Genomic DNA, 15434 nt, shown 5'->3' with positions numbered 1-15434 from the left:
TATAAGTATGAGTGCAATAGCTGTAATTTTTTAATATAAAGCCCAAAGTGATGTTAGTGCAAGTTATGGAGAGAAACAACATCATGGAGAATCAACAATCTGGTGCGTTATTAAAAAGAATGAATGCACTGACCAGCTCGTCAACATCAAAAGGCCTGAAAGACCACAGAAGACAACTAAAGTGCATGAATGCAATAACCTCAAAACATCTAACAAAGCCAATAACACTTGATGAGTTAGGTAGATCATTGTCGTGGTCTGCAGTCTAGAGAACCATTAATGTAATTAATTAATGTAAATACAGAGGATTTACAACAAGGTACAAAACACTAGTTTTACTCAAGAAAAGGAAGACTTTCCCAGAAAACATGTAAAACAGCGTGCACAGAAATGTAGAAAATAAAATAAATAAATCATTGGACAGATAAACTAATGGTTATACCAGAATGATGGGAAAGGAAAAGAGAAACGGCTCATGATCACAGCACATCATCTAACTAGCGCCACTAGTGACAGCTCACAGAAAAAATACTGAAGTGTAGACGTCTATACTCTGCTCAGTTCAGCTAAATGCTGCAAAGCGCCTCAATACAAACAGATAATAACACAATGCTGACACATATGCTACAGCTCCATGATTCCAAACTTGCATATATACTTTTTAGAATTGCCTTTTGTGTCCCCACCACTGCATTATATTTGTAACTCTTTTTACATTTTCTTCTCAGTCCTGTTAACATGCTGTGTTCATGTAAGCTTTACATCAAAGTGCACGCCTAAAAATTTAAAATGACAGATAGATAAAACAATATTTGCTTATATGTTTCCTGTTTAAATAAACTATTTAGTTTTATTTTCTATGGAGAGCTGAAATCCTCATGTAGTAGCCCATATTTGTACCTGCTTAACTGCTTCTTGCAGCTGCTTTTAAACAGTCTGCACACTTCCTCCTCTCTTACAGATGACTGTATCATCTGCAAAAGCTGACTTTCCTATATGCCTAGGAATTTGCTCAAAGATATATTTAATCTTAATTAAAATTACTAATGGCTCAAACAATCTTCCCTGAGGAGTTCCATTCTCAGTTATTAGATTGCGTACCATTTATACAAACTCTTATTCATCTTTTGTCTAGAAGGTCTCTGTCCCGATTAAATAATCTAGCTTTTACACCTATTTTTAAGTTTAATAAATAGTCACTATTTCCACAGCATATCATGTTTTATTTTCTATATCCAAAAACATTGCTGTCTATTTCTTTATTCACTGCTGCTTTCCCTTTTCTCCGATTCTAAGTCTTTGTGAGTTTTTAGTAGTTTTAGTCGTTTTCACCTCTTCTTCAGTTCTAACAACAAGAGGTAGCACATTCGCAGTCAGAGATGGCCCGTTTGTCAGCAGAGAGCTCTGCTGCCAGATGGAGGCAGTTTCATGATTTTAGTCTTCACTGAATAAAACTTGTTTGTCCTACAACAGCCACCGTACTAGCATTATGCATTTGGATTGGGAGGGGTAAGAAAACACAACTTAGTTGACTGAAACTTAGACAGTTAAAGACAAAGCTTACTTTTATATTCAGCAGTACTACAATCCCATTGCTAGATGGCGCCATCTGACAAACCAAACCCGGCAGCACATTCTGGAGAAAGCTTAATGACAGTCTTTGATGCTTAGACATGTGCAGAATAAGTGCTTTAATCATGAAAAGTGGGATTATAACTTAAAGTAAGTTCATATGAGTGGGTGGTAGCAAGTCATGAGAAAGACGTCAGATGAGGACAGAAATAACAGAAAGTCAACATTTTTATTTTGAATGCAAATACATAATATTCAGTCTGTAGCCCTTCGATTTAGACAATAATACTTAAATGTTGTTTTTATACGTCCAAAATTTAACATCGCTAATTTTTTTCTGATTTTAATTGTTGATCGTTTCATTATTTTATCACGTTGCAGAAAGAGAAAGACATGAAGCTTTGACCTCTTGTCCCAAATCAGGTAGAATAGGTTGCCAGTTGAATTTGTGGGTGGATGAATAATTGTATCTCGATTGCTTGGGGAAGTTATTTGTATATGAATGTAAACATGAGCATAATTTAATTTACTTTTAAAATGTCATTAGTAAGAATGTGATTAAATAACTTCAGAAAATATGTGATAAGAACTGTGACACAAATACACGTGATTTTGATTAGACGGCCTACAGTGAGGTAGTGGTTAAAGACACAGAGCCCAACGACTACACACCACTGGCTCTTTGTTTCTGAGGTCATGATAAGTTTCACTTTCGAAAGAAAACCTTGGTTCCCTTTTTTTGCCTGGTTACTGTTAAGATGCAGCCAGCTTTGAATTCCTATTGGTCAGAGAGGAGCTACTGCGCATGCGGCAGTTTTATTTTGAGTGTGGCGGAGTCTACAAACAGACATTTTTTTCCTTCTTTGTTACAGTCAGGTCTATTAACACCACCCACTGAATTCTGCTGCTGACCCACATCTCAGGAATCCAAATCTTATTAATGAGACAGCGAGAGAGAGATAAATATATTGGATATTGTGGCAAATCCTACTCAAAAAACAAACAAAAAATGTCAGATGAGGACAAGAGAAACAGAACTAGTAAAAAGTCTTAAAATCCAAAACTTTGTTTTTATATTCCAAATGCATAATATTATGTCTGTAACCCTTGGATTCAGACAATAATACTTAAATATTGTGGTTTATGTGTTTTCATACATAGTTCTACATTGCTAAAGTTTTTCTCATGTTAATCATTATTAGCTTCATTTCTTTAACAACAATTCTTTTACACTTCTTTCACTTTGACTTGATCCCAAAAACGCGCATTTTAGGTTAACTGGTGATTAAATGAAGCATAGGTGTGGATGTGAGAGTGTATGGTTGCTCTTTCTCTCTCTCTGGGCGAGACCTGTTAGAGTGTACCTTATCTCTTGTCCAAAATGTGGTGAAATAGGTTGCAAGCTAAATTTGTGGGTGGATGAATAATTGTATCTGGATTACTCTGGGAACTCAAGGTTAATTGCATAGTTGTGTAAACATGAGCATAATTTAAACTACTTTTAAAATGAAATGAGTAAGAATATGATTAAGTACAAATAACTCCAGAAAATATGTGATAACAGCTGTGACACAAATATACATGATTGGTATGTGTCTTTAATCACTACGTCACTTTAGGTCTCTGATCACAGATTAGGCGCTACTAGCTCTTTGTTTCTGCCTGAAGCGTTTCACTTTCCAAAATAAATTAGTAAATAAATAAACCTCGGTTCTCCCATTTTGCCTGGTTACTGGTGAGGCGCATCCAGCTTTGAATTCCTATTGGTCAGAGAGGAGTCACAGCACGTGCGGACTCAGAGGCTGTAGTTTCATTTTGTGGCAAAATTAAAACAATAAACGGTTGTATTAATTTTTTCTTCTTATACTGCGAGTATTGAATTGAAAATGAGGACGTTTATGATGCTGCTTCTTTACTGGACAGCGTCTGTGTCTGCAGGTAAGCTTCATAAAAATGAAACTGTTCTTTAGAGATAGTGTTGCTCTCAGGTGGCTCAGGTGTTACTGTAAACAGACTCTCGGCTTCCACATATTCAAGATTCAAAGTTTATTTTTTATTTCGCACTTTGTTTGTTTTTGTTGTTGTTGTTGTTGTTTTTTTACAGAAGTACAAAGGCTTCAACAAAATGTTGCTTCTCATCAGCCTCTACGCTACAATGATCAGTAAAAGAAATAAAATACAGTAATAACAAATCTAAAATAAGGATTGTTAGTGCAAAGTCTTCAAGCATCCTGCTGGTTCTGCAGCTGATGCTCTGTCACCTCTTTCCAGATGCTGGAGTGAGAACAGGCCGTGAGAGGGCTGGTTTGGGTCCCTGATGTTTGTTTGTAGCTGTTTGCAGAAAGCCTACAAACAGCTACAAACATCAAAACCTAAATGAGTGTTGGTTTACAAATGATTTTTGTTGAAATTAAATTTCTAATTGTAGAAGAAGAAAAATTTAAGCTGCTCATAATGTTTTATGGTGTAAGGTATAGAAGTGTTATATAAGCAAAAAGGGAAAGAAACAGTTGTAATCTGCACAATATTTAAAAAAAAATAATAATAATTTACTGGCAGCCTATGGTCGGGTTAATGCCATAATAAGGACTGTAAATCATTACTGATACATCATGAAAGTATAACCAAATCAAAATGACCTACAAACAACAGTTTTTACAAAACAATATTGTAGTTACAAAATGTAAGTTTTTAATATAAGATGATCTGAAAAGATAAAACATTGATTCATAAATCTATTTTTGTATTTATAGAGGAGACACTACCCACATAGCAAAATTGGTATGGCCCGGATCTGTCCCACACAATGTGCTTACACGTGGCCCACATACCGCAAAGGATGGCGGCGCTTTGGTGACCCAGATCTGGTTCGCCAGAGGCGGCCCACACATGGGCCAGCACAAGGCCAGTTGCAGACACACTGGTGCTCCTTTGCTGGCCCAGAAGAGTTTCAACTCTGGCCCCAGATGTCAGCCTAATGTGTACCTTAATTAAGCCATGTAATAAAAACATGTGCATAACAGTGCAAAAGTAACATGACAAAACTCTGTTCAGACAGTGAATGAACAGATTCTTATACAACGCTTTTCACGTTCCCAGATTATTGAAAGTGGTCTATACAACATCTCACATTCACCCAACCACACACTTTCTCTAAACTGAGTGCTTCCTAACTACATTCACACTCTTGACATGCAGACTGGAGGAGCCAGGGATAAAACCGCTAACCTTCTGAGCAGTAGGTGACCTGCTCTACCTCCTGAGTTACAGCCACCCACTGGCAAAAATGAGTAAACCGTCACTAGGTTTTGTATAGTGTACACTACAAACCTGTCAAACCTGCATTTGAAACGTTGGCTACCATAGCAGTATAGTATTGCAACATGGCATTTGGGTCTCCTAACTAAAATAGGAAAATAGGAACATAAATAATGCCATCATTGCCAGACCTGACCCACATCTGGTTGACATACACTTTGCCATGACACCAGTCAGTCAGAAGTGCCAGCTTGATGCCGGATCCGGGCCAGACCTGTTTTCTGTGAGCCTGGGCCACATACACCAAACCACAATCGGGCCAGATGTGGCATGCCATCACATAAACAGTGCCATCTATGCCAGGCTTGGCCCATACCTGGATGACATACGTCTTATCATGCCAGAAGTCAGCCAGCAGTGCCGGCTTCACACCAGATCCGGGGCACACCTGCTTGCTATGTGGGTATAGTTCTTTTATTTTGAAAATGTGCTGATTTTTAAAGCTGTTTCTCACTACATTAAATATTTCTTACAGTGACCCACTCTATGAAGTATTTCTACACTTGGGATTGTCACGGTTTGCCAGGCAAAGCCGTGGGGATGTGGGGGAAAGGAGGACCCAGAACGCTGGACTCTTCACTGCAAGTGGTTTGTTTATTTACAGTGCGAAAATGACAATAAATCCCTGTGCTCTCCCTTTACTCCCGTGTCGTGTCTTCTTCCCAAAAAGTCCCTGTTTAGTGCTCTCTGCTCCTGTGTCTCTGCACTCCCCGTGCTCACTGCTCTCTCTCGTCCCACACTCCTCCTGAGGAAAACAATATAAAACACTTAATCCCAGCAGACATACACTCACTGACTTTTAAACTAAACTAGAAGACTGACGTGAAGTCTAACGCAATAATCCCGCGTCGGTGGAAGCTCCATCGCTCTCCTAAACAGCTCCCCCGACGAGCCCAGATCAGCAGCAGGTGTGTGGCAAGGACTTCGGGTGTGGCCAGGTGGCTGTGACTTGGCCACAGAAAACAGCTACACATCACATGCACACACACACACACCTGCCTACATACAAATGTGGACAGAGAACAGCAGCAGTGCAGACGACACACACACCAAATAATAATAATAATAATAATAATAATAATAATAATAATAATAATAATAGCCCACACTGCTCACGGACCCCGAGTCCCCAGAGCCGGGTCCACGGGGATGATTGATGAAGTTCAGATGATTCGTTATGACAGCAGCACCAGGAGAGCTGAACCCAAACAGCAGTGGATGAACGTTGCAGCAGATACACAGCACTGGGAGAGGAACACTGCGTTTCTTCCTCCATTAATAATTTAAAGCAGCGCTTCAACCAAACTGGAGGTTTGTTGATGTTTTTACTGACACATGCTGTCAATGTTTTGTTGTTTGTTTTTGCAGTACATTGAAAATTTGTCATTTAGATCACAGTCCGAACTCTTGTTTAGATGGTATTAACTTGCCTTGACCACAGTGGCTTAGTCTTGAACCAAATACTCAATTAGATGGTCAAAGGAAAATTAATCAACAGCAGGTTTGATGATTAAATCATGATGAAAGTATTTCATCCAACTAAACTCCAAATATTTACAGGTTCCTGTTTTTTCTACAATTTCTCAGTTAATCGATTAAACTGTCATGGACACTGGAAAGAATTGGACTCAAGAGTGTGAGACTCAAAGGTTCAGTGACATTGTGTTTATTTACGGTGAAGGCAAAACAGGGTTACAAACAAAAGGAATGATTGCTAGCTGTCCAGGGTGCCAGCACAAACTGATCCACAGATCTCTCTCGAGAAAACTCTCTTGGAAAGTCACTCAGACAAACTCAGGATTCCTGTGCTGTACTTCTGTCGTGACCTTGTCAGTTACCTGTTAGTTACTGTTCTCAGTACTTTACCTTGTTTGTTGAAACTAAACTTCCCTTCGTGATAAACTGGTTCATATGAAGATATTTTACTTTCAGTTTCGTTGATTTCAGTGACGTTTACTCTCAGAGTAAATCCCTTTTGGCTAATGGTGACGTTTCTCCTGGTTCTCCATTTTAGCTTTTTCTGGACAAGCGAACGCAGAAAGTCTGTTAAAGGTTTGGATGTTTATGGTCACAATGAAGAAGAAGATGAAAGCCTTCATCTTCTTTCTTCTCCTGGGAATACAGGGGGCAGCGGCAGGTCAGTTTGACTGTTATATTTTTGTCTTTTTCTATGTCAGATTTATGTGTTTTGAAAGACAAATGGACGGACTGTTTGCTCCCCTGAAAGTTCCTGTACGCTAAACATTTAGTTGTAATGGATCCTAGTAGAAAATGTCAATGTTTAGAAACAATCGATTATATTATACAGGTAATTAAATCGTCTGTTTATCTCTTCAATACCTAATAATAAACATTAAAGTTTAGATGAAGGCAGAGATTAAAACAAGGCGACTTATGTCCCAAACTATTTGATGATTAAACCGTTCGTGACGCATTTTTAAGCGTTGTGGCTCTGCTGTCTCTCCAAACAGTCCAACAAATAAAACATCAGTGAGGAGGTCTGATGATAATCTGGTGACAGTAATTAAAACGTTTACTTTTAAAACTAAGTACTATTTTAATTTTCATGAGGGTTTAAAACATTTTCACACAACAGCTGCTTATTAAAGTTAACTAAAGTTCATTTAAGTATCTTTATAAATATTATTTTTATTTTATTATTATTTAAAAATTATTTGTTCAGTATATGAAGAGCCACATGTCATTTTATGCAGTCTATTAAAAGTTAAAAGACTCCTGCTTTGTATTGTCTTCAGAATTATTCACCAGTTTTATGTTTGTGAATACTTTCTGTTTGACAAACATGCGCACACATGTCGTAACTAACGAGTAGTTACACCCGGATATGAAGTTCACTGTTTTTCTGGTGTTATTGCTTAATTAACAGCGCAATGAGGTGACTTTTGTTGTGACGTGTATAAATAAAATAAAATAGAATTCAATTGAACTGAATTGAGATGCAAATTAAATCATTATTACTTCATAATATCAGATAGTTTATGTATGTAAAGTGTGAGTACACTACACATACCATCATGAACTAATTTTGTTATCACTGCTGAATGATCAATAAGAAGCTGCAGGTGAGAAATCCCTGAAAGGTTTTGCAACACACTCGCTCCTCCACCAGGGGGCGCTAATGAGAAGCGTTTTAAACTACTGTGTGCGTTGGTCAGTAATAAACAAACAAATCCATGTACTTTTGATAACTGAGAACTCTCCTGCAAACCTGATTACAGAATAAAATATAAACTCAAAATGCTTAAGATAATATTCCCCCAATAATATTAACTTAACATTCGTTTTTTATTAATAATATTGTTGATCAAACATATTGGAAAGTTTCTGTAACAATTTTGAATGTGCATTAATTGACTAAAGTCTGTGAAAATAATATAAACAAAGAAGAAGCATGGGAAACCCAGAAAATTATGAAAAAAAAAGTCTGGACAGTCACATCAAAACAATGAAATCAAATTCATATAATTTATAATATAAAAAACGGAAACAAAAAAGAAAACAACTCACTTTAGAAGTCCTGCTGCTTGATTCAGAAAAAGGAAAGAAGAAACTTTACGGTTCATACAGCGGCTAACAAAAGAAAAACAGATTAAAAATAATGTGCACTTTCTTTAACACTGAAAATAAAAATATAGTCAAATTAAAGTTATAAAGAGTTCAAACCATTAATCATGAAAACTGAATTAAACTAAGCTGAAGGATAAAAACACCAGTTTTAAAACTTTAAAGCTTTCTGTGTAAATCAGGTTCAAACTAGAATCTGTTGCAAAACACAAAATTACAGTTTTGAAGAAAAGAGGATCAGAAAATGACAAACACTGAATATCTATTCATAAATCTATTTTGTGTTTATTGAAGGGACAGCAGGATTATTACAGGATGTCCTTAATGTGCTGTAGTTTTTCTTATTGTGTTATTTAAAAAATAACCAGATTTATAAATCTGTGTTCCTGAGATCTCACAACATTAACTGTTTCTTACAGTGACCCACTCGCTGAAGTATTTCTTCACTGCGTCCTCTCAAGTCCCAAACTTCCCAGAGTTTGTGGCTGTTGGGATGGTTGATGATGTTCAGATTGATTATTATGACAGCGACACGGAGAAAGCTGAGCCCAAACAGGACTGGTTTGCCAAGAACATGGATCAGCAATACTGGGAGAGTCAGACTCAGATTGCTGTGGGCACCCAGCAGTCTTTCAAAGCCAACATTGAGACTGTAAAGCAGCGCTTCAACCAAACTGGAGGTTTGTTCATGTTTCATTTTTACTGATATTTGCTGTTAATGTTTTCAGTGTGTTTTGTTTACAGTAGTAAACAGGTTTGCACACATTAAATGTTTCATTCAGATTACAGATTAAAATTATTAACATAATAATTCATAATAAATGTAGAACTACAGTCTGTGAAGCTTTAATTTAATTCAAACAGCTTTAATGATCATGTTTGTATGAACTGATATAATCTGTCAGTTAACTGATTAGTTGATCAAAATATTAAAATAATAAAGTAAAAATTAATTTTATTTGAAGTTTTCTGTTTATATTTAGGATTTTTGTCTCTGAGACGTTGACGGTTGTTTTTGCTGCAATTTCTCAATGAACTGATTAATCAGAAAATAATCTCCTGCAGGATCTAAATAATCAGAGATTTATTTGTTTTACAATTACTGTGAACTGATATTTAACTTTTAATAAAAACAATCCTGGACTGAAACTCTCCTTCAGTGGAAGCTTCTAGAAAGATCTGAGGACAGTCTGGTGTGTAGTTTCTCACAGTTAGACGATTCTGTTAGAACGATAGGAGGCTGCAGAGTTTCAGAGGATGGAAACTTAAACCAGGATCTGAGTTTGCTGCTCAGGATCCATCTTAGTGTGTTTGTCTGTTCCTGAAGCTCACAGGAAGTCACTCCGTGTCTCAGTTTAATCGTCCTTACAAATAATCACGTTGTAATAAATTATAAAAAAGGAAATATGTCAGACACATAATTTATCATGCAGAGTAGATGGTAAATGTGCTGCAACGTCACAGTTTTTACATTTGCCTCAGATAATATTTTCAGATTCCATTAAACACAAACTGATGTTATATTTAGTATAAAAATGGGAAAAAGTGAAAGTAGAGACAGCTCAGTGAACATGCCCTCTTTATGAATCATCTTAATGAACATTCATGTGAGAGTAACACTTTAATGTGCTGAAGATCACTGTCACGTATATTTAAGTTATTTATGAGGAAATTCACTGTTTTCTGAGATGATTTTGTAAACCAGCAAACATCCTCATTAATAACTAAATATATTTAACTAAATGCATCAAACATTGTGAAAATGGAGCAAACATTCAGCCTGTTTTCATGAGGAAATGTTCCCAAGATTATCTTTCATTAGCAGAGGTTCCATAAATATATCATAAATACATGAAAGTTACTCTGTGGAAAATAAATAAATATTAACTTTCAGTTTGAGTCTAATAGCACAAGAGTTTAGTGAGAATTAGACCAAAAATAAGAAACACAAACTAACAGACAGATGATACAAGCTGAGATCTGACATGAAAATCAGATTTTTTTTAAATTTCAAACTGATTTTTGTCTAATTTTTAAATGACATTAAGTTTGACTTTCAGTTTATGTTGAATATTTTTGGTCCCAGATTTATTAAATTTTTTACTAATAGACAACAGCCTGAAAATATAATGGGGAAATTAAAGCGTTAAAATGTCTTAAATTTCCCATAAACTGGCTGAAGGTTGATTATTTAAGGTGGCGTTTTTAAATCAGGTCGCTGTAAAACTCAACGAAAACCCCGACAGAACACGTCCTTACGAGCGGCGAATAAAAACGACTGATTTTCTTCGGGCATTGAACTCCACTTGAGGCTACGCAACGTTTATGAATGACGGAAAAAACGCGTTCTTGGCCGTTCACTGAGCTCTGTGACAGCTGAGAGCGTTTTCAGGGCCTCCCGGTGGTTTAAACTCCAGTCAAAGAAGGAGAGGAGACTGAATTTCACTTTGAGCATTGTGATCACATAAGTTTGTCTATTTTATCTACTGACACCAGCACCACTGACTAACAATGGGCTGTGAGGCCGTTCCCCAACTCTCCGAATGGTACTGATGTCATTGGTCAATCATCATGACAAATTTATGATCATGAAACTGATCACAGCCCATTGTTACTCAGTCATTATGCAAATGTACTGTTTATAAGCATGAAGCTGAAGAGCAGCCTGTCAGTGTCTTTGATGGTTTATTATGGAGGCGTCGAGCCAGCGCTGCCTCAGGGACACCAGAGATTCCTGCTTTAGTCAAAACTCTTCCTCTCAGTGAGAGAGCTGAATTTGTTTTTAACTCTTTTTGTAGGAGGGATCAGACTTAGATTCATTCTTTTGTTCCTCAGTGATTCATATCCTTAAATATGGAAGCTGTTGTTTCATGGAGATATTCCAAAGGTCAGATTTGGAGCGTCTGTGATGAGTTCACGTTTATTAATATTCAGGTAAAATCTGGAAGCTTTGGAGAAACTGTTCACTGCAGCAGCTCAGACTTGACCTTCATTTGTCTAAATCAGAGCGGTGTCGTCAGCTGTGCTGCGATTAACTCTCTGCCAGTGACGGAGATCCTTTTACATCACCTGATTTTACTCGTCTGATAAAACACTAACAGGAAGAGGTGCAGAGAGGCGGAGCCGCCTCGTCTTCTTCCTCCGTGCAGGTTAAATCTGTGGATGTAGCAGCCATCAGTTTATTACAGCTGTTACTGTTTGTGTAGAGTTTTGACTGATGTAGAGAAATAATTACTGAAACTAAATTAGTTTAAAGATTGAAAGATGAAACGATGCTCCGTGTATCAAAGGCTTTGAGTCCAGCATAACTGAGTCCAGCATCATCGTTGTTCTGCAGCTACGATAAGAGCAGAAACAAACTGGACGCTAACTGTTGATCAGTAAATGATCTTTGTCAGGTTGAGTCGGTGTAGTTCACCTCTGAGTCGTGGTGGTGCAGCTGCTCGTTTTCCAACCTTCAGACTTCAGAAAGAAAAGGAGACGACAGGTTAGAGACGACTTTGACGTTCAGATGTCAGACCGTCAGCACCTGCTGGATCCACAGCAGCTTCCTGACAGCAGCTCGACTCGCTCGCCGTCTCCCTGCAGCGTCCGCGCGTCAGGTGGTGTCGCTCGCCCTCTCCTCACCTGCTCGCTCCACCTGCTGATCCTCTCAGCTGCTTCCTGTGGTCACTCTCTCTCTCCTCCTCACTGGCTCCAAAGCGTGAGCTGTAAGGTGTGTGGGCGGGGCATCAAAACAGCTGTCGGCTTCATCTTCCGCCATTTTATAGTTTCTGATTAGCTCACCTCTTCCGCCATTTTATAGTTTCTGATTAGCTCACCTCTTCCGCCATTTTATAGTTTTTGATGAGCTCACCTTTTCCGCCATTTTATAGTTTCTGATGAGCTCACCTCTTCCGCCATTTTATAGTTTCTGATGAGTTCACCTCTTCCGCCATTTTATAGTTTTTGATGAGTTCACCTCTTCCACCATTTTATAGTTTCTGATGAGCTCACCTTTTCCGCCATTTTATAGTTTCTGATGAGTTCACCTCTTCCACCATTTTATAGTTTCTGATGAGCTCACCTTTTCCGCCATTTTATAGTTTCTGATGAGCTCACCTCTCCTGGGAGCGCTGCCCAACCAGCCGACCTGGTGACGTAATGAGTGCTGTAACGACCACAAATCAGCGAGCAGGAAAATGACTATAAACAAGAATCACTTTGAATCCAACGTTTCTCAGAATAAATCACAACGCTCTTAATTTTGTGTCAAAGCTGTAAAATGTGCTGTTTCACGTCCTCTTTAACTCGACATGTTTCCTCACTTTAACCCAAAAAACTCACAGCGACTAAATCCTCAAGTAAAAAACTTTAATCAACCTCGTACAAAATAAATGAGACGAACTGAATTAAAAATACTGAGGCTCATCTCCAAAATCATCCACAGTACAGACATAATTACATGATCACAGCCCCGTGGTGTCGTCTAGGCCAACATTCGCCACTTTTCCAATTCGTCTGGTTAAGAAATGATGTAAAAATCGCCATTTAATAAATCAGGACGCAGTAAAGGTTGGTGAAAACCCCGCCAGGACACCGTATTTAGCGCCAGCGGGTGGTGTTTGAAAGCCTTCATGTGAGCAGCGAAAGAAACGACATTTTTGGAGGGGTCTTTGAACGCTGCATTAGACATCACGGGTGTGCGCGACATTTAAGAGCTGCGGAAAAACAGCGCTCTTGCTCGGTCACTGAGCTGCTTTACCCGGCGCTCAGTGACAGCTGTGAGGCGTTTTCTTAAACTATGCGGGGCCTCCTCATGTTTCTCATCCACTGTAGTTTAACTCCAATCAAAGAAGAAGGAGCGCAGACACCAACTCATCCCTCAGTCCGGTAAAGTGATCGCTTAAGTTTGCCTATTTGATCACCAGCAGCACTGACTAACAATGGGCTGTGAGGCCAACTCTCTGTACGTGTTACTCAGGGCCACTGATCAATGATCGTGACAGTTTGCGTGTTTATGATCAGACACTGACCTCACAGCCTGTTGTTAGTCGGAGTGTTAGCATCAGGCATTATGCAGATGTCCTGTTTCAATGTTGGGGAAACCTGCAGTCAGCTGAGGCTGAAGAAGTCATTTAGATGAGCGGTGAAACGTTTCTCCCGCTGAAAACACGACGTCCAGATGAACAGAATCAACTTTTTGGACTGTTTGTTTCTCAAAGACCGTTCTGCTTTTGTTCGGGTCTGAAACGCTGTTTTCCTCCATTCAATGTCTGAAAAAAATCTGTATTAAAAAAAAATGCTGTAATCATTTAAAATGCTTTAAATTTCAGCATAAACTTAGGAAAAGTGTGTAATCTTCATCAGCAGCTCCTCCTTTACAGCAGCATGTAGCAGTTCCGTGCACAAAGCCGAATGAATGGCGCGGTTTCATTCAGCGTTTTAAATGTCGCTCTGTCCGGTTTCAGACACTAATCTGACGTTAAACTAAATCTAAGTGACTAAATCCTGCTGTGGGTAAAAACAACTTTCCCTTGTACAAAATAAACGAGCTGAATTAAAAATAATGACGCTTAACTCCAAAATCATCCTCATTACAGAGATGATCACATCTTGGGCTGTGGCCTCACACATGTAACGCCACATGTTCACATAAAGAAAATACCTGTAATGATGCACTGAGGCGTCCCTCGTGTCGGCCTCACCTGTAGACTCTGCTCTCATCACAGCATCAGCGACGCTCACAGATCTCTGTGCTACACATCCAATAATATCATTAATGTGAATGTTTTAATATTTTTAGTGCAAAATCTGATCTGGTCACAGTGCTGAAAAACACGAAAGTGTCCCAGCATGGAGTCAAATTCAAAGTCGGAGTTATTGTTTCAGTCCTCTGCTCTTAGTAAATGTAATAAAAATGACAACATGGTTGTAAAATCTTAGAGGAACCTTTTTCACCTTTTTGTCAGGTCACAGCACAAGAAATTAACTGATTTATCAAAAATTATTTCTTGCATAGTCAACAATGATGACATGAAGCATTTGCTGGAGCCTGAAATGCTGTAAGTAGAACTCCAGATTAGATTAATGTCACATGATCATATTAAACAGACACCTCTAGAAAAACCTCAGGACAGTCTGGTGTTTAGTTTCTCACAGGAAGGATTTTTTAGGACTGATGACGGCTGCAGAGTTTCAGAGGATGTAAATTTAAATCCAGAATCAGGATCTGTGTCGGCTGCTGAGGATCCAGCTTAGTGTGTTTGTCTGATCCTGCAGCTCACAGGAAGTTGCTCCACCTACAGCAGCATAGATAAACTGTGCAGTGATATCTCTGCAGGCAGGACGTAGATGTGCTAACGGGAGAAAATGAATTCTGTTTTTTTTCCCAGTGTCTTTCTGTAAAATCTACATTGTTAATGATGATTTGTTTTAAAAATCTTCCACTGAGACAAAAGCAGCCATAAATGTAGATCCTCTATATGTTGATCACGTCTCTGTGTCAGTATAAGACTTTAGTGCAGCCTCTCTCTGGTTCACTGCAGTCTTTGTCTCTGTGTTTCTGTCAGGTGTTCACATAAACCAGGTGATGTACGGCTGTGAATGGGATGAAGAAACAGATAAAGTGAATGGATATGACCAACACGGCTATGATGGAGAGGACTTCTTAAGTTTTGACCTGAAGACAGAGACGTGCGTCGCTCCTGTACAACAGGCTGAGATCACCAAACATAAGTTGGATCGTGACAGAGCTTGGATTGCACAGAAGAAGAACTACCTCACACAGGAGTGTCCTGAGTGGCTGAAGAAGTACGTGAACTATGGGAGGAGCTCTCTGATGAGGACAGGTAAAATCTATGACCAGAATTAGATTAAAAGTTATGTCTCAGTTTATTACTTAATATGATATTAAATTAACCTTTTCATGCATGAATTATGAAAACCTCAATCAGGGCTTTTTTTTTTCTTGAGTATTT

At 38.4% G+C, this 15434-nt stretch overlaps 1 protein-coding gene across 1 annotated transcript in view; it reads left to right on the top strand.

Annotated features, from left to right (window-relative positions):
- Positions 1-6904: 6904 nt before the first annotated feature.
- The window catches only part of LOC147303377 (class I histocompatibility antigen, F10 alpha chain), a 145401-nt gene continuing 136871 nt past the window's right edge, over positions 6905-15434 (top strand). Inside the window, exon 1 of the mRNA XM_086280853.1 lies at positions 6905-7027. Within this exon, the coding sequence (XP_086136979.1) occupies positions 6949-7027 (79 nt within the window). The 5' untranslated portion in view covers positions 6905-6948. The remainder of the gene's footprint in view (positions 7028-15434) is intronic.

This window comes from Aulonocara sp. 'chitande type north' Nkhata Bay, linkage group LG22 (genome assembly GCF_057382095.1).
Source record: "Aulonocara sp. 'chitande type north' Nkhata Bay isolate Kocher_YH1m ecotype deep benthic linkage group LG22, A_spYH_male_GT1.1, whole genome shotgun sequence".
Lineage (NCBI taxonomy): Eukaryota > Metazoa > Chordata > Actinopteri > Cichliformes > Cichlidae > Aulonocara > Aulonocara sp. 'chitande type north' Nkhata Bay.
The sequence above is the reverse complement of the archived record's forward strand: the minus strand, read 5'-3'. Positions and strand labels throughout refer to the sequence as shown.